Consider the following 25,311-nt stretch of genomic DNA (forward strand, 5'->3'; position numbering starts at 1 on the left):
CCAGCTCCAAAGTAACCAGTTCAAAATTAACTAGAGGTTTGGCTCAAGTGGTATAGCTGCTTTCCACATATGAAACCAAGTTCACACCCCAGTCTCACCAAAATAAATAAAATACTTATCTATTTTCATTCTCCCTTGATTTTATTATTGCTCTGTCTTTTACAACCTTTTCTTTCAGTGATGGGGATTGATCCAAGGGCCTCAGGACACTGTGCAGGTCACCTGAGAGAAATTAAGTCCAGCTCACCCCATACACTAGTGCCACTTTAATCCGGTGGACACTTCTGCTTAAGTAAATGGGGAGGCACAGAGGTATACACCCCAGGGGTACAACACATTGCCTAGCATTCAGGAGGCTAAGTGTGATAAGCATAACTGGAAAAAAGAAAAAGGAATGTAGGAGGGAGGGAAGAGGAGAAGGAGGACAGAGGAACAGAGGTAAGTGCAGAGGACTGGAGAGGAGAGAAAAGAAATGAAAAGAAAAAAGAAGAGCAGTGACATAAGTGTTTAGGTGTTCAGGCCCTTCGCCACAAAAAAAACAGTCAACACCAGAATCACTGACCAGTAACAGAGCCAATACCAACAGAGCCAAGAGACCCTCCCCCTCAACACCTAAAAGCATTTCTATTCCCAGTGTGTAGAAGTAACCACAAAGAGAGCACCCCACATACTCTGCCTTCCACTCAACACCAGCCTGAACAAGCAGAGGGCCTCCCACTCTTGCAAAACCTACAGAGAAAGCAGGTCCCTCAGGCTCTGAAACAGTAAGCATTGTGCCAAAACCCACTTATCACAGTTTTAGAAGCCACAGGGAGATTTCACTACCAAGTCCAACTGGAAGAAAGCTACTCATGGGGGAAGACCTGGAGGAGAGACTTTCAAGGTCAGCATAAGCCAAAGGTTTTCCAGACTCCATGCCAATCGATGGCTGTATACCATAACACACACCTACCATCCCAGCTACAGGGAATCACAAATAGAAAGATCTCAGTCCAGGCTGGCCTGGGCATGAAGGAGACCCCACCTTAAAATAACCAAAAACAAAGTATGGCACGTAGCTCAAGTGGCAGATCAGATCTGTTGCCAAACAAGTGCAAGGCCCTGAAATGACAAACAAAACTTTAGCTAAATTAATCAAGAGAAAAATACAAATAAATAAGAGATATTTTGAAAAACTGCATGCCAATACATTGAAAAATCTAGAATGGACAAGTCTGAAGGCTGATAGGACCTATAAAATTCAATCATGAGGAGATCAATAACCTAAATAGATAAGTAACAAATAATGAAATTGAAACAATAAGAAGTCTTCTAACACAGAAAACTCCCAGAAGACAGATTTCTTACTGAATTTTTTGCACACTTTTCAACAAGAACTAATACCAAGGTTCTTCAAAATGTTTTAGGAAATAGAAAGGGAAAGAATCCCTCCAAACTTATTCTACAAAGCCAAGACTGCTCTACTACCCAAAGGTAAAACAGACACAGAGGCACACACCCACAAACAGACACACAAAAGATATCATACATCAACAGCCCTGATGAACAGAAAGACAAAAGTTCTCAATCAGATTTTGGTAAATCAAACTACACAACACATTAAATGTTGACAAGTAAGAAATCAACAAAGGAAATCAATGAAATCAAATGCTGGTTCTTTTGAAAGGACATCAAAATTGATAAATGTTAGTTCACAAAATGAATGAAAAGAAATGAGAGCACTCAGATTGTTAACATCCACAATGAAAAGAGATACTGTCCTTACAAGAGGGACTTTCAGAATTGCTATGAGAAATTCCACACACATACATTAACTTAGAGAAAATCAACTAATTCCTGGAAAGAATCGATTGATAAAAACTCACTGGAGGAGAAATCAACAATACAAATACAGCTACATGTATTTCAGAAATTGAAACAATAAGGAATAACTATTCAAAACAGGAAGGACCAGGCCCGCATGGTTTCACTGGTTATTTTACCTAACAGTTAATGAACATATGACACCAATCACAGAAGGGGCACAGTGGCTCATGCCTGTAATACCAACTATGGTGAATAATAAGGTCAGTTTTACAGAAAAGTGAATGAGAACTATGGAAGGTCAGTAAGTTATTTAAAAAGCAAGAGCTCTGCTGAGGTCTGGTGGCTCAGGCCTGTAACCAGAGCTACTTGGGAGGCTGAGATCAGGAGGATCATACTTGATTCAAGGCCAGCCAGAGAAAGTATTTTGGGAGAACCCAGCTCCAAAATAACCAGAGTAAAATGGACTAGAGGTGTGACTCAAGTAGTAGAGCCCCTGCTTTGCCAGTATGAAGAAATTTGTTTTATCATACTACACACCCAAATAAAACTTCAAATTAATAAATTATTTCCCCAGCTCAAGGAACCCAACAGTGAATATCTATCTCTGACTGTCCCTCGCAGGTGGCCAATTGGTACAAATGACATTGTTCCCTACCCCACATGCAGGAAAAAGCAAAGAACTGATGATGTTGAGTTTCATCCAAGTGCTGGAACCTGGCTAACACCAGTGATTAAGGGAAATTTCAAGTTACAAAGTTTTCTCTCCTTGGGGAAGCACCATGAGCAAGCAAACATACCTGTCTGGGAACTAGGGGAAGCCCACTTTTGTAACCTACAATGAGGCCACAGACCACCCAAATTCCCACTTTCCATGTCGAAATCATTACTTCAATTGATAAGCAGCTTTACTGATGACCCAGACCGGTACATCAAGCCTTTATTACTGTGATCCAAACTTTTGAACTGGCTTCGAAGATGTTATGATGCTCCTAAATGAAACCCTCACTTCCCTGAAGCGGTAGAGTCCTGGATTAGGCCACTCAGGCTGGCAATAATTATCACCTACAAAAGTCCTCTGTTAAGCCCGTACCCATAGAAGGGGAAGCTGAGGACCCTGGAGTCCTGACTGGGGCCCAAGAGGCTGATGAATGGGCTAGACACCATTTCATTCACCTCACCATTGAAGGTTTAAAGAGGGCTAGAGTCAAACCCCTTAATTTTTCCCAGGTTACTTCTGTCCAACAAGGACCCGATGAATCCCCCACAGCCTTCTTACATCACAAAACACACCACAGTGGATCCTGAGTCACAGGTCATGGAGATTCTCCTAAAAGGTAAATTCTTTACCCATTAGGGAGGTTGAGCTTTTCCTGGGAAACAGCCACAACCAAAGTTAGAGGTGGATAACAAAAAATTCAGATCCATAGAGGGAGATTCCCAAGAGAACAGATGCATCATCAACCATTCCATCAGATAACCCTCTGGGTATAATTTGAAAGATTTTTTCTTTTTTTGAGAGTGCACGCTAATGTTGTATGTGTCAGTTTGTTTAAAACATTGAGCAATTTTTAATTTACTCCTAGAATTCCAGATCATCTTATGAATGCTTCAGTTGACATTTTTCCCAGCATGATTAAGTTATAAAACTTGTGTGTGTGTGCAAGCATCTTCAAAATGGTTCTTAAACTGCTACTGTAAGGTTTACACTCAAGGTAACAAAAAAACTATGGTGTTCATTTTAAGGTCTCTGTTATAAACTGCTTAGGCTTTTTACAGATAAATATGGCTCTTACTATAGAGTCAATGTAAAAAATTATTCTGTTCTACTGGTACATTTTACAAAACTGGTTTTCAAACTTATTTCAATCAGGTCTCACTAGGATGCAGACATTCGGGATTAACACTGGCTCAGACTAGAGGAGAAAAAAAAGGAGGGGGGTGCATAGCCTAAGCAGAAATCTTATACTTGTATTTTTAAAAACTGACCTTAGCCTGTTTCATTATGTCATAAATATAATCTGGGACTTAATTCTCTCTTATAATACATAGGCCTATTAACAAATGGGCTTTCTATAAATTGTTTTCATACAAAAAATAATTTTAAGGTTGCTTTCTTTTTTCATACAAATATAACATTCTAGGATAAAAGGGTTTATGAGTGATTTTCAACAAGTAATATATATGTATACACACATAGATATCTATGGTGTTAAGGATATGGTTTTTAAAAGATAAAAGTTTAAAAAAACCTTCAAAATAAAAGAAGGATAAAGACAAGCTCCACCAAAAGATACAAAGTAAACTGTCACAAAAGTACAGATTAAGTTGTCGTAAAAAGATGGGGCTTATAAATACTTATGTAAGTAAGTTGACCAAAATCCAGTTACATTAAAGGTTTTGTAAGGTCAAAATTTAATGTACTGAAGTAAAACTAAAACTTAATTCTCTAAGCTCATAACAACAATGCTATCAAAAAATATATTGTTATTGAAAACATTTACAAATAAAACTATCTTAAAAATGGTTTTTGTTTAGTCAAGATAACTGTCAGGAAGTTTTGGTGCTATATGTTAATCCACAAATTTGTCAAGAAAACAAGAGTTTATTAAGACACAGAGAGGAAAGAGGCAGCTGAACACAGGGAGTAGCACTACACAGAAATGAGGGCTGCAACAGATTTACTTAGGTAAAACAAAAAACAAAAAAAGCCAAAGTACACGCTCCAGTTAAGATTAAAAACAAAACTCAAAAAGGAACACTACCTGGGAGGTCAGACCTCTAGGTTTTTTTAGAGTCAACAGAGTGGGGATGTTAGGCCTACTCCTTCCACAGGGCAGACAGAGGAAATTTTTGGCCTGGGATGGCCAGATTGGGACTGTTATTTTATGGGGGCTCCACTGACACATTGGTGGGATCCTGCTGTATGTCATGGGCCATTTGTTAATGTCAACAATATGGGATGTGATTCCTTATCAACATCAGAGCCAGGATTATGGCCATGAGGTTTCCTAACGTCACACTTAGTCCCATAAATAGTTACGTGTGTTCTTCCTCTGGTGATTTTTGTCAGGGTTTTGACTACTAAAGTAACTGAGTCATGTTTATGTAAAATTTTCTAGATGACTTCATAGTAAAACAACTGTTGTCCTGGTTGATTCTAATACAGTCAGTACCCTATAGGTGTCTGTGACTGGGCTATTTGGAGTCAATGACACTCTTCTCTGCCCCCATCTGATGAGAAAATCTAAGGTTTTACTTAAAGAACAACAATGAAACTAATATGTATATATAACCTCTATAGAGCTGTGATGTTGTTGCTGGTCCTTGTTAACCAAACATATTTATGTTTTTCTCAAGTATATCAAGAGTTCTAAAATACAAAATTTAGATAAACATGGCAACAAAAAGTTAATGGTACTGATATACTATTCTGCTAGATACTAAATTGTCCATCAGAATTTTAACCATGACTCTTAAGTTTTTGCCATTACACTTCTGATCCTTCTGAGGTATTTACAAGTCCATTAAAAAATGACTCTAATAATTACTTATGTGTCAACCAGGTTAGCTTTTTAGACATCTACTTTTGTTACATTTTGTTTTGTATTGATCTTGTCTAAAAGCTCACTGCCTAAGCCTCTTTGTTGCTTAAATTTGGCCAAAAGGGTCTAGTTGGCACTGACTCCCACCTGATCTGCTCATTACATCCCTACTGATGTGGGACAAAAACAAACAAACAAACAAAATCCAGAAAAGAGCAAATCCTCCTGATGAAAAAAAAATGACCAATCAAGAAAGATCTTCAGTAATGGCCATACGACGCTGAACACACCCCATCTCAATGGTCTCAGCAGCTGAACAGGGTCAGGTCTGGTTAGGACTTGGATGGGAGACAGATCTTCAGAGAAGACTGCTCAGAGACAAACAGTTTGGGATAAGAGGGGAAATGCTATCAAAGTTCAATGGAGTCACTCATTACAGACCTCTCAAAAATAGCCAAGGCCGCGAGGATGAAAGAAATGGTTCTTATGCATGTATGACTATCTAGCATTAAAGCCCTTCCAGACACAAACTCACATTTTTAGACAGGGTCTTCTACTTAAATAGAGACAAAATGACTATTTATTAGTGGCTTTAAACATGCCTTTGATACTTAAAGATGGTGATTTTAACTTTAGTAAACAATGCATTTTCTTAGACGTATATACTGATAATATACTGTTGCCATGATAATTCTACTCAGTTTAAAAAAAATCCAAAAGACATTGTCTGGGTAAAAAAAATAAAATGTCTAACCATTAAGACCCCATTGGAGGGGCCCTTTTGTTGTTATCTTGTCTACTCCCACTGCAGTAAAGTAGCAGAGATTGCTCCTTAGATTCACCACAGTAGAGTCAAGCCAGCTTCTCTCAAGTGGGAGTGCAACCCCAATCCAGCTTCACTGTGTTAGATCACCCCCGAAATGTCAGCACCCTCCCTCAGCAGGTCTCTACTTTCCAGCAAACAACAGGGGACCATGAACAATGAGATGACACACCTGCTCTAGTCACCATCGAAAGCTGACTAGTTTATGTACAGCAGAAGCTTGAGGAGTCAACTCTCCAGTGGGACAAACAGACTGTTTTCCTTATCAGTTACTGCACTGTAATACACTGTCACCTTTGTCTGTATCCTTTTCTGTAGTTCTCACCCTAGTCTTTGCCACAGGTTTGGCAGAAACCACCCCCACCTACTGGACTCAGGGTGAAAAGTTTTTATTAGCTCTCTTCTACCTCATTTGGGCAGGATGCTTAATTACTGTTTATTATTACTGGTATGGTTTCCCTTTGTGCTCCCAGAGCCCTCTTCCTGTGACCTATGCATGCACACTACTCAGGCAGGAAGTGTTGTCAGCAGAACTTTGCTTTTCCATACTTACTATTCCTGTGCAGACTCTGTCGTTGGGTCATGCACTCACAACCACACCACCTATCTAGTGTGCTCCATGGTAATCAGCATATCTGCTTTAGCCCCACTTACCACCCTCAGGAGCAAAGATTAGAGATCAGGAGCGTCTGCCACTTGGAACCTCATCATCTGCTTCAGGTGTTTAGCCCTGATAAATCAGTGTCTATGTTCTTTGATGCCTGTGCAGCCACAGACCAAGCCAGATGTGAAGGTATACACTACGGCTGTGGGGGCCTATCTTGAAAAAGAGCCTATACATCAAATAATAAGTATATGTGCTGGGGAGACAACTCTTGGCCATGTGATGATGTGGGTTCTTATTATTGCCCTTACTGGGGTTGTGTTTCATGGGCCACATGGCAAAGGGATAAATATACAGCCTCCTTCACTAGGGGAAAGCTGCACCTGACTGCACCCGTGGCACCTGTGACCCTGTAAACTTCACTGTACTTAAGCCATCCAATTGGACTTGGGGACATGTAATTAGCATAAGGATAGATGGAAAGGGCCTTGACCCTGGGAGTGTGATGCACCTCAAATTAGTAACTATTACCCATGAGAGCTGCTCATACCAAGTTTTCCACTGCTTTTATGAGGAGATGAGGAGTGAATTTTCCATCTCCGCCAAAGCTAAAAACTTGTTACTCTCACAGGCTGAGTCTACACCCCAGACACTAAATGTCACTTCATGCTATGTTTTTGGGGAGACCAACACGGCAAACCATTGGCATTGGGAAGCAAGCGAGCTAAATTTACAGGAGCCTTTTAATAAAACTGCTTTCTCAAAACACAGAAAAGGCATCTAGCTCCTAAAAACTTGTACCATTGGAAATTATTTTATCTCATGCCCAGAAAGCCAATTCTCCACCTTGGTGGGGGATTTAACTTCTTTAGAACAGAAGTTTTACAACGACTCTGCCCAAAAGACTCAGTGGTGGTGAACTCCAAACCACAAAGATCCCCAGCCCGACCCACTGGCCAACTTTTCAAATCTCCACAAAGCTTGGAACAATCATACTGCAAACATAGATTGATGGGTGCCCAGGGGCTGCATTAAATTTATGAAAAGGAAGCTTGTACAGTGCTACCTAGTGGCTGGTCTGGGTCTTGTGTGATAGACTCAATCAGACCATTCTTTTTCTTGCTTCCCCTCAGACAAAGTGAAAAACCCCATATATAAAGAAAGATTAAGTAGACAGTATGGGGTGCCTTAAAACTTGACAATTGAAGAAGATAACAGGGGAAAGAGGGGAGAAATGACCTAAACTTTGTATGCAAATATGAGTAAAAAAAAAAGAGAAAGAAAAAGATAACAAATGGCCTTCCAAGCAAATCATCCAGTGCTATAGCCCTGGTACTTGGGCAGAAGACAGATTGTGGAGCTATCACACCCCTATATATCATCAGGCTGCAGGCTGTTATTAAAATAGTATTTGCTTGCTTCTGAGATAGGAGTTTATAGGCTGTTATTAAAATAGTATTTGCTTGCTTCTGAGAGAGGAGTTTATAGAAAATTTAACCTGGGCTACTGCTGCTTACAAATTGATGATAAAAGAAAGGTCATTAAAAAAACCACAGACAAAATAAAAAAGCTTACCTATGTCCCCATCCAGACTTGTTTAGAATGACCTGTTTAGAGGATGGTTGTCTGTCTTAGGTGGATTCAAAACCCTGACAGGGGCAATGGGTTAGTTTATGAGCATGCTTAACACTGCCCCTGCCTGGTTCCCCGGTATTGCCATCTTTCAGGACTATTATGGAGGCCATTATGGAAAAAAAATGGCCACTGATGTTATGATGCTATAAAAATAAAAACCCCTAGATCGAGATGATACGCTTTGACCCTGGAAGGGTCCGAGTATCAAAGGGAGGAATAATGTAACAGAAAGGAGGATCAGAAAAAAACAGTCTAGGCCTGAGTTCTGACAAAGTAACAGGGAGGTAGGGATGACATAACAGAGATAAAACCTGAGAAATCTGAACATAAAGAGGATCATGTAACACTGGGGAGGAAGAAAGTCATGTAGCACAAGGGTAAAGTAGCCAATAAAATTGTATATAACCATATATGGATTAGACCTTGCTTCTTGCTTCTGTAACCTGCTTGCAAGGGTATGTAAGGTGAGACCCCATTGTCCTTGGGGCTCAGTCCGCTGGGTCTATGCTGGCACAACATAACTGCCTCAGTGTCCCATATCTCAACTTGTGATTCTTCCAAAGTATATATATGTGTGTATTTCTCGTGACATCTCTTGCCTGTGACACCAGGGAGGTGCTCTACCACTAGAGCCACACCGCCAGTGCAGTCTGCATTCCTTTTAAAACACCAACTAGTAGCAATGCTGTCACAAGGGTCACATGGCTCCTCTTCCACCTGACCCACAAACGCACGTGGGTGTGTTAAGCCTTCCAGTGCACGGGCAACTCGGGGGACACAGGCAGTTCAGGGACTTTGCCAAAGCTAAGGAGCACAGGACAGGCGACCTGATCCTCATTAAAGACGATGCGTCAAAACATAAGGAAAATTCTTTGCACTCAGGTCTTCACTGAGGAAACTGGGGTCCGGGGCCCCCAAGGACCCCGCTCCTCCCGCACGGACCCCGCGGCCACTCGGGAGCCTCCCGCCACCTCCGTGGACACCGCATGATGGGGGGAGACGCGGGGCTGCGGGCGCGGAGGGACAGGGGGCTCCGGCGGGGACAAGGGACAGGAACTTGGGGTCCCGGCTGCGGCCCCGCCCCGCCCGGGGACCGAGGGGACGAGCGGAGCGGCGCCGGCGGCGACTCTGCCGCAGACTCCGGGACTCACGCGGGGCCCAGTCGCTTTCAACAGCCCCTCCTCGCCCGTGTCACAAACCCGCCCCACGCTCACCATTCCTGCCTGCCGGGTGTCCTGCTGCCCACACCTGGTCCAGGGGACAGTGTCACAGAGCGATGGGTGCTGAGTTTCGGGACACCTCAAATCGCCAGGTGACCCACGCAACAATCGCCAAGTCAGAAAGGAAGCAGGCTGGCGAGGGGCGGGCCTTTCCCCCCTCAGGCGCTCCTGATTGGACAGCTCCTGTGGCCCTGATTGGCTGGTGAGCCTCCCGTCGGCCTTAGTGAGGAGGAGCGAACCTCACCCAGCGGAGAGGAAGCGAAATGCCACACTGCAGCCCAGTTTAGTCCCAGGTACTGCAGGCAGTCGTGTCAGACTCGCCGAGTGCCTCATGCTGGCTGCTGGAACCAATGTTTTCTTCCAGCTTGGGGACAGCGTTCGTTAATTAACACTGTGCTCTATACCTGAAACATGTCTATGTATTCAGATTATAGAATTTTCCTTGTGCTCATGTGAAAACTTCTGCTTGCAGATCCCTGAAAAATGTGTGTCCTTGTCACCGGATCCAGAATGATGTTAATGCTGGCTTCACCACGGCATGACTGTGCCTTCAAATGTATTGCTGAATCCTTCCAACTTACTTTTCCTCACCTCAAAAACGTGGATAATAGACATGCATTGGGGGAGGGGTCATATTGGTAATGCTAGGTACTTGGGAGCTGATAGTGGGAGGATCAAGGCTTCAGGCTGGTAGGAAAACGCCCCACACGGCACATAAAGGAGGCTCACGAGAGTTATCTCATGTCCTAATGTTTAATAAGTAGGCCGGCTGGCCAAGAGAAAATGATGCAGCAGCTTCTCTGGGCACTTAATGCTGACCTTAAGTAGCATTTGGGAGAAAGCAAGGGCAAGGGATGGACAAAGAGAGTGGGTGGTCGATAAGGTACAGTAGGCTTTGATCTGCAAAGGATGAGACCTGCTGCAGGAGCAAGGTCTAAGGGCAGGCAAAGGGAGGTGGCGGGAGATAAGGGACAGTGGGCTTTGATATGCAAGGGATGAACCCAGCTGCATGTAGGCTTCAGAAGGGGCAGTTCTTATCATTCCCCCATCTTTTGTTTAATAACGATGAGGGTAGGGGCTGAGGATCAGGAATTGAGGCAAAGCATCAGTCTCTTTAGCTGCTTCCTGCTCTCAGGGGGTGTTGTATGGGGCAGGATCCTCAGGCTCCTGTGGCGTCCTGGATGGGGCCTTCACGGTAGTTTTTTCAGGCAGTTTTGGAGATGTTGATATCCCTGGAGGTACAACTAGCTAAATATTTGATTAACAGTAGCAGACATGTAGTATGACACAAGGGAGGAAGCTTAAGAATAGGAGAGCAAGAAATATAAGCACTAGGATGGGCATTGGCCAGGAGAACCACTGTAAAATGTTGTTCTCTAGAGGGTTTTAAGAGTCAGTTCCTTAAAAGGTGCTGCCACTGGGGGATCCCATTGAGCCTGACAGCAGTGGATGTAGTGAGAATGACCAGATGAGGGCTGGTCCACTGAAGTCCCAATGGAGAGAGTAGAGGATCCTTTAAGAGAACAAGATCCCCTGGTTTAATAGAAATTGTTATAGGGTGGGGCAGGATCTGATCTGTACGTTTTTTTTGAGAAGTTCCTTGAGAAGATTAAGATAAGGTAGTAGTCAGCCAGAGGAGCAGAGTCTGTTGGAGTCAAGTTTTCTAAGAGAAATGGTTGGCCATACATTATTTAAGACCCAAATAGGAATATTAGGAGGAGCATAAAAGGTGTCCGCTAAGGGACTGCATACCTAGGGATCTAAATTTTGTAAAATTCTATAACTACCAAGCTTGTTGTAAGCTGTCTTAAGGTATTGGGGGGAGGGGAATGGAAGATTGGGTTGATTTACTCATGACTCGGGCAATGAGTCTGTCCCTTTAAGAACACATCTAGGTAGGTGACCTGAGGGAGACATAATTGAGTGTTTTCCTTAGAGACTTTGTATTCCCGGAGGCCAGAATGTTTTAAAAGGGACTCAGTTGCATTGTACATAAGGGGCTCTGTGACTCTGCATTGAAGAAGGGTGACCTCTGGTAGTGCCAATCTAATAAATCTCTGATTAGGGCCTGTCCACAAAGATGAGGCCTGTCTTTAAATTTTTGTGGCAAGACTGACCACATTAGTTGTTATGAAGCATTTGTGGGACCTCTAAAGGCAAATAGAGGCTGACTGTCAGGATGCAGGTTAAATGTAACACTTTTGGATAAAAGAGAGATTTAACTCATCATTTTACATAAACTGACACTTTTAACTCTGTAAATATTTGTACCACATTTAGATTAATCTAGATATTAAACACAGTTATAAGGTGGTCATTTAAGAGACCGTTGCATGAGCAAATATGTAAATGAACTCTGATTTAGTAGTACTTAAAGTTTGACAAGATCAACAGAAAACATAAATAATTTCTTTGATAAAGTTTTTTCTTGTAATTTTTTTTGTAGATGTTACTCAGAGCAGAACAATATTAAAATAACCTCATTATTTTATAGACAGAGGATTTGATTTTAGTTTGACATGACTCTAAAAATCTTGTAGGCAACTCTTAGATTATACTTAACTTTAACTTTATTACATATTGAAACTTATTATTATACATTTTTAAAACTTACTCAGACCTTTATATAACATACTAAACCCTTTGATGGCTTGTCTTTATCCCTCCTATTTGAAACAATATTTAGGACAAACACTTCTTTATAAAATCCTTTTTTATTTAAAAACGTTTTTTCCTTTAATTTCTTAAAAAATATATTTACTACCTATTTATATATCTTTTAGTTGTTTACCTTGTAACTTGTATTTTAAAATTAACTTTTATGAGAATTTTAAATTTATTATATGGGCTGGAGCACCTAGTTAGTAGCCCTTGTTTTTTAAGGAATTTATGACAGGCATAAGGCCTTATCATTTTCAGAGGGGCTTGAGGGGATATTATTTTGGGTGTGGAAATTGTGAGAGATTTTTGAGTTTTATTTGAATAGGGAGGGACATCAACTCTCGCCCTACACTCATCAGCCCACACTGTGGAATGTCTTTGTTCCTGAGGGAGGGGGCAGCAGAGATAGCTGCCTGGGGGAGGAGAATTTAAGTTTTTAGTTGTGATAGTAAATCTTGTCCCAGCAGGGACATTGGAGTTTTAGGTATTATGAGGAAACAGTGACAGAAGAGGAGTTCTCCCAAAGAGCAGGCCAGAGGCCAGGTAAAATAGTGCTCTAGGGGCTGGACAGATTTGTCCTGAATGATAACCTTGTCATTGGACTTGGACTAGGAGAGAAAGATAAGACAGAGAAATGAGCTCCACTGTTTGGCCGGAAAATGATCTTTTCTTTTTTTGTCATAATGGCTATCATGAGGATCCTCAACATTGATGCCAAGAAGTGGAGCACAGACAGGAGGCCAGGACCCATCAATCCACAGGAGGTGGCACCTCGTCTTCCATCTGGAGACGGGGGCACTTAGACCTCCAGTGGTTACCTTTGCAGAGAGGGTAGGGTCTGGGGCTGTCCTTCATGCTGTCCCCCCTTAAGCATTCTCTGTAGAAGTGCCCTCCTGTCCACCATGGTAGCAAACTCGAGATGTAGGCCCCAGTCAGATGGGAGGCAGCAATGAAATCATGTCTCTTATCTTTCTATCTGTTAGTAATGTCCCATTTATAATATACAGATATGGCTAGTTGTATTAGTTGATTCAATGACTTTTCTCCTTCAGCCATAGACTGAGTTTTCTACAAATATCTGGGGCTGACTGTTAGAAATTTATCTTTGAGGAGAACCTCTCTCACCTGTGACTCTGGGTCCATCATGGTATGTTTTCTGATAGCCTCCTTAAGATTTTGTAGAAAGGCAAGGAGATTTTCTTTTAGGGCATTGCTGTAAAACAAAGTTGTTATTTTACATTGGCACCTGACACTCTGGAGAGCAGGTCTCTGAACCGTTCTGGGCCTCAGTTTCCTCATTTCTCAGTGTCATTAGTATTGGGGCTTATTGTAAATGGTAATCATTTTTAACCTGAGTGGCTTGGGCCAGAACCCATTTTTTTAAATGAGAAAAGAGTCTGGTCTAGTAGAAGCATAATATCCTTTTATGTTAATTGAAAGGCTTGGACCTCTTCCTACCATTACCTGTCAAAGGGGGAAGCACACATTAGGACATTTTGGATATTGGGGTGGCTTAGAAAGTAGGACAGATGGTGGAGCAGTAGGGGTGGGCCTTGACATTGATAAGGGGCTTTTCTGGTCCTCCTTTCCATGTTTATCCTGTGGCTTACAAAGAATTGCCAGCGTTTGAGTATCTAAATAGTAATTCTGGAGCCAATCTGAGATGGAAGAATATTTGAATGGGGAACTCAGTTTACTTTTTTCCCTTTTATAGAAAAGGTCTAACTGGAGTATGGTATTGTAATTTAAGGAACCCTGTGAATGCCACTTCTCTTGGTCACCCAAGGCATACTGAGGCCAGGCCTCAGTACAAAGCTTTTAACATCTACAAGCCAGAAGACTGGAAGGTGCAGATCCCATCTAGAAAGAACAAAATGTTAGGATCCTGTCTTTTAGCTAACAGCAGGCAGCCTATTTAATAAAGTCTACTTTTTAATAAAGGAATAAATCATGTGTAAAGTTAGAGAAGGGCATTCAGAGGGCATTTTGGGCCAATAATAGTACCATATGGGACAACTAGTGTTAATATTTGGAGGGAAAAAACTTTGTTGAGGCCAAAAGTATAAAAAATTTTAAATGAGAAGTTTAGAGACCACAGTAATGTCTATTTTGTTATTTTTGGAACTATAACCTTGAGTTAACAATTGGCTTACAAGGGCTGGGTGTGGTGCCAGGTGTGAGGTGGGACTAGGAGCAGGGCTTGTGTAAGATGCCACTCCCTCTGGGACATGTGAGCCTGTCTGCTTAGGCCTGATGCTGAAGCCTGTTGCCCTTCCCCCCTTCCTGTGTACTCTGTATGCATTTATTATAGGGGAAGTGGTGACAGGCCACAGCCATTGCTACATGTGGCTGGTGGCCCAGGATGTGCTGGGTCTTCTCTATGGATTTTCTTAGCTTTGGCAGGTGTTTTCCCTGTGCCCAGGAGCCGGCATCCTGTGCACGAGCACACCTGTTTGTTTTCCTTCCTCCCCTTGTTGGGGTGGACTTATGGCGTGAGTGTGGCAGCTGCAGTTTTGTAAGCACTTTTGTAAAGTAACTTAAAGTTACTTTAGACTGAGAGGCCTGGCAAATTAGTTGGAATAATTTACGTCATAAGGTACCATGTTTGAAGTTTTTTATGTGAGGCAGGGTCCCAGTAAGCCCAGAGAGGGGAAGGCAGACAGAGACAAAGGACATGCAGTGAGACCATGGAGGAAGCAGAAAAGGTGTCCTGACATCTTAGGTAAGGGAGGGGAAGGCAGAGCCTGGAGGCACAACACACACCTGAGGGATTAACCATCACCTGTGTCTCTAGGTTGCTCCCATTGACTGGTACTGGAAATTTTTCAGCAAAGGAAACCTCCATTCTCTGGTTGCTGTCTCAGGAAAAAGGGACATTAGATGGAGGGGAAGAGAAGCAGTCATCAGATGCCATAATTAAACAAGATTCTTCCAATGTAGCATAAGGCATACTGAATAAACTTGGGGCTTGGTCTCAGCCCACAGGGAGGGAGCATGAGCTTCCCACAGCCAGAATCACCTTGAGGCCAGAGTTGGCAAGGAGTGACTTGTTTAACTCCATGCTGGGAAAGTTTTTCAGGAAGATAGGAAAAGACAAGCAGTGTGAGTAGCTCAAGAAGTCTGCTTACATGGGGAAGGAGGAGGTTAGGGAGAGGATTTGGTTTGTTGGCAGGGTCAAAGAAAGGGAAGGTTTTTAGAGTAAGGGACGTTAATTGGAGTTTTTATTGCCAGAAGGACTTGGGCAGGGGAGCAAGAGGTGCAGAGAGAAGGCTTAGAACGGAGATAAGAGAAAGCCTGGACATAGGGAATCTCCTTTCATTTTCCAGTGTGTTCACAGAAGGTTTAGAGATCCCTGAGAATGTTAGGGTCAAGTGTGCCATCTAGTGGCCATTTAGAGTTATTGTCCAATTGGTATTGTGGCCAAGCCTGGTTGGAAAGAAAAATGAGCTTTTTGTCTTTAGATCAGGCAAGAGCCTTAGGAGCTCAAGGTTGGCCAATAGACAGCCCAGAGGGGTGTCTGAGGGAATTTTGGGAGGTCCAGCCCCCATGGTGAGACCCAGTCTGAGGAAGAATATGGCAGGGATCCCCAAGATACTGCTTTCCTGGACAAAACAGAGGAGTGGAGCACCTCAAGGGAACATCTTCACTGAGAGGATCATCCATGCCTCAGGAACCCGGTCCTGAGGTGAGTGAGCCAGGACCTAGTACTAGGATTTTCAACCAACTGAGAGAGAGAGAGAGAGAGAGAGAGAGAGACAGAGAGAGAGAGAGAGAGAGAGACAGAGAGAGAGAGAGAGAGAGAGAGAGAGAGAGAGAACTACGACTCATGGCATGGCAGCTTGAGGGAACTCACCAAAGGAGGACCGAATAAATCAGCCAGTGGTGGGCACGTTACAAGAAGCGCACTGGCCTTGAAGAGGTTCCCTGTGAGCGAGAGTGGCAATGGCAGCAGTAGTCTGGGATCAGGGGTCCTGGCAAAGCAGCTCAGATCCCAGTAAGTTTATCCAGGCTTAAGGAAGGCAGCTCCCACCTACGTAGCATTGGCAGGCTGATATAATCCCTCAGCCAGGCACCCCTATACAGGGGATGTCTGCCTTGTGGCCAAAGTAGGCTTGGGAGTGCAGTATATATCAGGATGGCCTGAAGTCACTGACTGGAAGAGCAAGATCAATGCCAGAAGCTCACGTGTTCCTGGCCAATGCACCAAATGTTAGGAAAACATGGCACACCACACACAAAGGAGGCTCACAAGGGTTATCTCATGTCTAAACATTTAATAAGCAGGCTGTCTGGCCAAGAGAAGATGGTGCAGCAGCTTCTCTCAGCAGGCATTTGAGAGAAAGCAAGGGCAAGGGACAGACAAAAGAGAGGTGGTGGGAGATAAGGTACAATAGGCTTTGATCTGCAAGGGATGAGACCAGCTGCAGCTTAGGCTACAGAAGTGGCAGTTCTTATCACAGGCCAGCCAGGCAAATAGTTCACATGAACCCAACTCCAAAATAGTCAGAGCAAAATTGACTGGAATCCTGGCTCAAGAAGTAGAGGGCCTGCTTTGCAAGCAAGGCCTGTAGTTCAAACCCTAGCCTCCCACCAAAAATGTGGATAGTAACATATATGCCTTTTATGTAAAGGAGGATATGTAATAATTTGAGACTTATAGGTGCCACATTACATGAATGACTGTGACAACATTGGGTGAAACACAGACACTGAATGTTTCAGCCATCTCAGGTTTATCATAAAACATATCCTGCTCCTGCACAAGTATCCCACTGCACTTTTCAGAGGATGAGGTACATGCCACATGAGCCTCCCTTATTGTATGTGCTGTGTCATGTAGTGTTCACAGGGGAGTTCCTGAAAAGTTGAGGAAGTTTGCTAGCTGAGATACAGGTCTCTTGAGGCAATTAGCAGGAAGAAACGTTTTATTTCTCCAGCACAGACTCAGCAGACTCATGTTCAAAGACTGAGCCCCAAGAACAAAAGAGTCTTACCGTATATACCCTTGCAAGCAGGTTACAGAAGAAAAAGCAAGGACTAATCCATATATGGTTATATTTAATTTTATTGCCTACTTTATCCTAGTGCTATGTGACTTTCCCTTCCCTGGTGCTACGTGATCTTCCTCGTGTTCAGATTTCTGAGGTTTTATCTCTGTATGCCGTCCCTACCTCCCTGCTACTTTCTCAGGACTCAGGCCTAGTCTGTTTTCTTCTGATCCTCCTCCCTGCTATAATATGGCTGCTTCATTCACGAGCTGACATCAACCAACACTGCTCATCTGCATATTGCAGACCCCGATAGCTATCCCATGATAATCCCTTTTGCCAGATTGCACTCCAACAGGAACCATCTTAGTCTTTTCTTCATTTTCTCTTTGTTTTTTGATGATGGTGGGGTGTGACGTCAGTCAGGCCTTTTAACACTTAAGCCACACCATCAGTCAATTTTTGCTTTAGATATTTTTTAGGTAAAGTCTGACGTTTTGTGCCAAGGCTGGCCTCAACCATGATCCTCATACATATGCCTCCCATGTGTTAGGAAAACCGCTGCTCACAAAGAAAGCTCATGAGAAAAGTCTCACATCCAAGAGCAAAGTTTAATGGCAGGCTCAAACTGCCAGGCTGGCCAGGGAAAGATGGCGCAGCACAGACTCTGGGCCAGGCATGGCTTTTATAGAAGGTGGAGGTTAAGGAAGTTAGAGCATGCGTGGTATTCCCTGGTAGAGGTGGGGCTGTCTTAGAGCACAGGAATTTCTGTTAAAGGGCGTGCTGCCACTTTGCCACCAATTCACACAATGGCAACATTATTACTCTACCATTCCCCCATTTTTTCTTTAATAATGATGAGGGTAGGGGCTGAGAATTGGGAATTGGGGTGAAGCGTTGGCCTCTTAGCTGATTCCTGCTGACAGAGGGTGTTGAATGGGGTGAGATTCTCAGACTCCTGCGTCGTGGTGGGGGCCCTCTCATAGCAATCTTCTCGATGTTTTGGGAGATGTTGATATCCCTGGAGTTACAACTGGTTAAACTTTTGATTAGCAATGGCAGACATGAAGAATGATACAAGGGAGGAAGCTTAAGAATAGGAGAGCAAGAAGTATAGGCATATCCCTTCTCCATTTTTCTAACGGTTCCTTGAGAGGTGCCACCACTGTGGGATCCCATTGAGCTTGACAGCAGTGGGTGTTGTGAGAATGACCAGATGAGGGCTGGTCCACCGAAGTCCCAATGGAGAGGGAAGAAGATCCTTTAGGAGAACAAGATCCCCTGGTTTAACAGAAATTGTTATAGGGTGGGGCAGGATCTGGTCTGCATGCTCTCTGAGAAGTTCCCTGAGAAGGTTAAGATAAAGTAGATAGTCAGCCAGAGGAGCAGAGTCTGTTGGATTCAAATTTATTAGAAGGAGCATAAAAGGTGTCTGCTAAAGGACTACATATCTAGGGATACAGATTCTGCAAAATCCTGTAACTCCCAAGAAAGCTCTAAGCTGCCTTCTGGTATGGGGGAGAGGGAAACAGAAGATTGGGTTGATGCACTCATCATTCAGGGACTGAGTCTGTCCCTTTAAGGCCACACATAGGTAGGTGACCTGTGGGGGCAGGGTCACCTACCTAGGTGTCAGGATTTAGGTTAAGTGTAACACTCTTGGATAAAAGAGAGCTCTGTCTCATTTTTAAAATAACTTTGTAAATGTTTATATCACATTTAGATAAAGTATAGACACAACACTGTTACAAGGTGGTCATTTAAGACACATAAGCAAATATGTAAATTAACTCTGATTTAGTAGTACTTAAAGCTTGACAAGATCAGCAGAAAACATAATTTCTTTGATAAAATTTTTTCCTATAACAGTTTTTTGTAGATGTTACTTACAGCAGAACAATATTAAGATAACCTTGTTATTTTATAGACATAGAGAATTTGATTTTAGTTTGACATGACTTAAAAATCTTTTCAACTTTAATTTTATTACACACTGAAGCTTTTTATTATACACTTAAAACTTACTCAGACCTTTATATAACATACTAAACCTTTGATGGTTTGTCTTTATCCCTCATATTTGAAACTATCTTTAAGACAAACCCTTCTCTACAGAATCCTTTTTCCTTTTACTTCTGAAAAAATACATTCACTACCTATCTATATCCTTTCCAGTTTACTTTGTAACTTGTATTTTAAAATTAACTTTTGTAAGAAATTTGAATTTATTATAGGGGCTGGAGCAACTAATTAGTAGCCCTTGTTGTTTTGATAGGCTTAAGGCCACATTGTCCTTCAGGCTTGAGGGGATATTGTTTTGGGTATGGAAACTATGAGGAATTTTTGAGTTTTATTTAAATAGGGAGGATCAACCTGGCTCACTCTGCACTCATCTCATCAGTCCACACTGTGGAATCTATTTTTTCTTGAAGAAGTGGGCAGCAGAGATAGCTGCCTGGGGAGAGGAGAATTTGAGTTTTAGTTGAGATAGTACATCCCATTCCAGCAGAGTCGCTGGAGTTTCAGGAACTAAGGGTGACAAAACAGAAGGTCTCCCCAAGAGAAGGGCAGAGGCCAGGTAAACTAGCGCTCTAGGGGCTTGCCAGATATGCCTGGAATGATAATTTTTGTCATTGGACTGGGGACCCAGAGAGAAAGGTAAAACAGAGAAATGAGCTCCACTATCTAGCTGGAAAATGATCTTTTGTTTTTTCTGCCACAATGGCTACCATGAGGCTCCTCAACATCAATGCCAAGAAGTGGAGCATGGACAGGAGGCCGAGACCCATCAATCCACAGGAGGTGGCACCTCACCTTCCATCTGGAGGTGGGGACACTTAGACCTCCAGTGGTTACATTTGCAGAGAGGACAGGGTCCCAGTTGGGGCTAGGGCTAACTCCCAGGCTGTCCCCCTTAAGCATTCTCTGCAGAAATGCCCCTCCTTCCCATCATGGTAGCAAGTTCAGGATACAGAACCCAGTCAGTTGGAGCCCTCTCTGAGAGCAGCAATGAGGCCATGGTGTCCCTTATTTTTTCTCTCCTGTTAGTAAGGTCCCAGACATACAGACATAGCTATACATACAGACATGGCTAGCTGTATTACTTGGTTCAATGACTTTTCTCCTTCAGCCACAGACTTTGAGTGTTTTACGAATATCTGGGGCTGACTGTACTAGAAATTTATCTTTGAGGAGAATCTCTCTCACCTGTGACTCTGGATCCACTCTGGTATGCTTTCTGACATTGTCCATAAGATGCTGCAGAAAGGTAAGGGGATTTTCTTCAGGCTGTTGCTGTAATGCAAAGTTGTTATTTCACATTGGCACCTGATACTCTGGAGAGCAGGTCTCTAAACCGTTTTGGGGCTCAGTTTCCTCACTTGAAGAATGAGGGATCTGGTCTAGGTTAAACTACTTTCTGCCACTATGAGATGGCTGAAGTGACATTAGTGCCACTTATCTTTCTTACCATGTCTTTTATTTAGCAATGCTGGGAATTAAATGCAGGGCCTTGCACATGCAAACACTCCCATATACTCACTCCCACTGAGCTACGTCCTCATCCCCAAAATTTTTTTCCCTTTGGCTGTACTGGGGCTTGAACCCTGGACTTTGTGCCTGCAAACTGGCACTCTACTGCTCGAGCCATATCACCAGCCCCTTTTGGTGTGGATCTGTCAAAGGGACTGCCTGTGCCCCTCTAGGTAGGTAAATTTATTCCCTCATTTCCAGGTGCCATTAGTATTGGGGCTCATTGTAAATGGTAATCATTTCCAACCTGAGTGTCCTGGGCCAGACCCATTGCTTTTCTAATGAGACAAGAGTCTGGTCTAATAGAAGCATGAGCTAACAATTGGCTTACGAGGGCTGGGTCTGGTGCCCCTAGGTGTGGGGTGGGGCTAGGAGCAGGGCGTGTGCAAAGCACTGACCCCCTCCACACACACCCGGGACAACCAAGCCTGACTGCCTAGGCCTGATCCTGGGGCCTGTTGCCCCTCCTCCATTCCTGTGTACTCTGGGTGCATTTATTCTAGGGGAAGTGGCAGTGGGCCTTGGCCACCACCATGTGTGGCTGGTAGCCTAGGATGTGTGTTGGGTTGGCCTATGGATTCTATTAGCTATGGCAGGCGTTCCTGCTGTGCACAAGTGCGACTATTTGCTTTCCCTCCTTCCCTTGTGGGGGTGGAGTTAGGGCATTAGCGTGGCAGCTGCAGTTTTTTTTTTGTAAGCGCTTTTGCCTACCAGCTGATTTAATGTTACTTTACACTGAGAGGCCTGGAAAACTAGTTGGAATAACTTAAGTTATAAGGTACCATCCTACACGTTTTTCATGGGAGGCAGGGTCCCAGTAAGCCCAGGGAGGGGAAGGCAGACAGAGAGAAAGGACACGCGTTGAGACCATGGAGGAAGCAGAAAAGGTGTCCTGACATCTTAGGTAAGGGAGGGGAAGGCACAGCCTGGAGGCATGAAACATGCCTGAGGGATATGCTATCACCTGTGCCTCTAGGTCGCTCCCATTGACTGGTACTCGAACACTTTCAGCAACAGGAAACCTCCACTCTCTGATCACTAAATAAACCCCAGGTTTGGTCTCAGCACACAGGGAGGGAGCATGAGCTCTGCCAGAGCTGGAATCACCTTGAGGCCAGGGTTGGCAAGAACTGACTTGACACCATGATGGGAAAGTCCCTCAGGAAGATGGGAAGAGACAGGCAGCGTGAGCAGCACAAGAAGTCTGCTTACATGAGGAAAGAAGAGGTTCCGGAGAGGATTTAGTTCATTTAGAAGCTGGTTTAGAGGCTAATAGAACATCCCTTAAAATACTGGGATTGAAAGTGCCATTAAGTGGCCATTTGGAAGCATTGTCTAATGGATATTGGGGCCATGCCTGATTACAGAGAAAAATGAGCTTTCATGGCTTAAGATGAGGCATTAGGCAGAGGGGCCCAAGTTTGGCAAGGAGACATCCCAATGGGGAGACTGTAGGAATTTGGGACAGCCCAATCTCCACGGTGATGCCTGACCTGAGGAGAGATATGGCGGGAGTCCCCGAAATATCAGTTTCTCAGGAGAGAGTAGATGTGGAATACCCAGGAGGAACACCTTCATCACAGGGGTCCACAGTCCTAGGGAACCCGGTGTCCAGGGACAGGAATGAGCAGAGACCTAGTGCTAGGATTCTGAGGAAAGGAGAAAAAGATCACTGCTCTGCATGTGAGGAGGGCTCACCAAGAGAAGACCTTGAGGGATGATTGGCCACTGGTGGATGGCAATTGGAGGCATGCTGGGGCAGAGGAAATTCCCTGTGAGCAAGTGAGGGAGCGGTGCTTTCTAGGATCAAGGGTTCTGGCAAAGCAGCTCAGATCCTGGAGGAAGGGAATGGGAGTTGAGAAAGAGACAGAGAGAGAGTGGGATGGGGTGTCAGAGGCTGGGAGAGCAAGGTCAGTGCTGGGAGTGCACCCAATCTGAGTCACGGCACCAAAATGTTAGGAAAAATGCCACTCACAAAGAAAGCTCAGGAGAAAAGTCTCACATCCAAGAGCAAAGTTTAATGGTAGACTCGAACCACCAGGCTGGCTGGGAAAATATGGCACAGCACAGATTCTGGGCCAGGCGTGGCTTGTATAGAAGGGAGAGGTTAAGGAAGTTAGTGCAAGCGTGGTATTCTCTGGTAGGAGGGGGGCTGTCTTAGAGCACGGGAATTTCTGTTAAGGGGCAGGGCTGCCAATTTGCCAACGATTCACAAAATGGTGACATTATTGCTCTATCACCATGTAGCTGTGATAAATGTATGCCAGCACACCTGGCTTGTTTTTGACATGGGGTCTCAATGCCTTTTGACTTGGGCTGACCTTAAATTGCAATCTTTTGGCCTTCACTTCCTGAGGAGGCAGAGGTAAGTATAGCCCAATGTTTGGAAGGGACTGTGTTCATTACAGGCCACAAGATAGTGGATGGATGGGAGGACCACATGCCAACCAGCATGCAAGAGGTGGTGGGATCAGTAAGAGTCTCCGAGAGGGAGAGGGCACACAAGGTGAGGGGCAGGGGAGGGAGTCTGTGCTCAGCCCAGAGAGAAGCCATGATGAGCTGGATCCCAGAAGTGTGCATAGGGACCAGCAGGTAAAGCGGGAAGAAGGGAGGTGGCAGCTGCCGTGGAAATAGGATGGAAGCCGAGCTGAAGAATCCTGCATCGCGTTCCAGACTGATCAGGCTCGTGCAGCATTGTAACACCAGGTCTGAATGAAGGCACGGGTGTGAACACGGGCTCTGGCACAGATCCACCTGCAATTTAAGAGCTCTGTGCTTTTTATGTTGGCGAGCAAAGGTCGGCCCCTCATCATGCATTTGCTTTCTCCAACTGCCATCTTTGCTTCGCAGACCTGGGTATTAATTATGATGTGTCCAGTGGCTCGGCTGCTCCTGTCGTTGAGGGCTCAGGGTAACCACTAGCCAATCAGGATCGAGGAGCTGTCCAATCAAGAGCGTGGATGGGAAAGGCCCGCCCCTCCTCCACCTTGTCTTGCATTATGATTCAGCTGTTGTTGCGTGGATGACCTGGCTCTTTGACGTGTCCAGTGGCTCAGCTCCTGTTGCTTTGTGACCAATGGCCCCCAGAGCAGGTGTGGACAGCAGGACACCCGGCAGTCAGGAATGGTGAGCATAGAGGTTGATTTGTGACACAGATGAGGAGGGGCTGTTGAGAGCGCACTGTGAATGAATCATTCTAGACAGAATCGAGCCTGTGAATGAGGAGCCTGTTTTCAGTGGGAGAAGGAAAAGCCAGGTGTAGGGAATTCCCAGAGTGAATTACCATGGTTGGCTAGTCCCTCAGTCATTCCTGGGAGTTAGCCACCATGGGTTGCCTCTGCACAGTGACAGTGATCTCTAAGCCTAGGAACCAGTTTAACCTTCTGAGTGTGCGTCCCTTTTAAACTGTGGGTAAAGCAAGCTGCTTCCGTGTGTGTTTTCCCTCTAATTCCTTTGTAGAATTCTAGAATCTACAACACCAGCTGACTTCCTTATTTAACAATTTTCTTTCTTTTTTCTTTTTTTTTAAAATCAGTCCTGTATCTTTATTAAAATAGGGTTAGAAAGGGATCCAACCTGGCAACCAAAGGGTGAGGTACCAGCCAGGAAGGTGGGGTAGACTCAAGCGCTGGGGATTCAAGAGCAGAATGATGACTTGGGAGGGGCCAGGGAGACCAGGTTCTGGCAGCAGCTGAGGAAGTGCCTGGGGATGAGCTTTTAGGCAGTAGGTCCATCAGCTGGTCCTGTGGGCTAAGGAGTTGGGGTTAGGGTGCAGGGTAGGTTAGGCTGGCCTGGAATCTCCCTGAGGCCATCTTGCCTTGTCTACCTAGATCATCCACTGGTCCTGATCCTGTTCGTTGCCTTCCATGTCCACCTCATTGACCTCTCCATCATCAGGTGACTCATTATAGTCATTCATCTCATCCATGTCCTGCATGTCCTCATCATCCTCTGAATCCTCTTCACTGTCTTCATCATCCTCATCATCTTCCTCTCTGAGGCTGGCTTGCCAATAGGTACCAGGTTGTTGTCTTTCTCTGCGATGCTTTGGAGCCAGGCTTGATGCTGCTGTTCTTGCTGCTGCAGCTCTGTCTCTTCCACACAAGGTCAGTCCAGATTAAACCAAAGTGTCTCAGTCACATGGGGGAAGAGTGAAGGAAACAAGGTGGACATGGCTCCTGGGTTTGAGTCCTGGCTCCACCACTTACTAGATGTTTCACTTTGGCCAAGTCACTTAACCTCTCTCGGCCTCAGTTGCCTCATGGCCCCGGGAGGCGGCAGCCGGCAGAGACCCAGCAGTGCTTCACCTGGCCTAAGTGGAAGGACCCACCAGAATCCGGGACCCACCAAACTCATACGTCCTTCGTTTCCTTTTGTTTATTTAACAATTTTCAAAGCCTGGCATGTAGGTGCCCACCTGTAGTCCCAGCAGTAGAGAGGTTGAGGCAAAATGTCAATTTCCAGGCCACCCTGGGGGGTACATATGACATGCTGTTAAAAA

General features: G+C 44.3%; 1 protein-coding gene and 1 pseudogene across 1 annotated transcript in view; both read right to left on the reverse strand.

The window, feature by feature from the left end:
- LOC141416625 (putative KRAB domain-containing protein ZNF788) overlaps positions 1-9,735 on the reverse strand; it is a 38,481-nt gene extending 28,746 nt beyond the window's left edge. Inside the window, exon 1 of the mRNA XM_074053702.1 lies at positions 9,625-9,735. Coding sequence (XP_073909803.1) covers positions 9,625-9,627 — 3 coding nt within the window. The 5' untranslated portion in view covers positions 9,628-9,735. The remainder of the gene's footprint in view (positions 1-9,624) is intronic.
- Positions 9,736-24,350: 14,615 nt separating this feature from the next.
- Positions 24,351-25,089, reverse strand: LOC141416326 (anaphase-promoting complex subunit 15 pseudogene; annotated as a pseudogene).
- Between the last annotated feature and the right edge of the window lie 222 nt (positions 25,090-25,311).

Source organism: Castor canadensis, chromosome 14 (assembly GCF_047511655.1).
Source record: "Castor canadensis chromosome 14, mCasCan1.hap1v2, whole genome shotgun sequence".
NCBI lineage: Eukaryota > Metazoa > Chordata > Mammalia > Rodentia > Castoridae > Castor > Castor canadensis.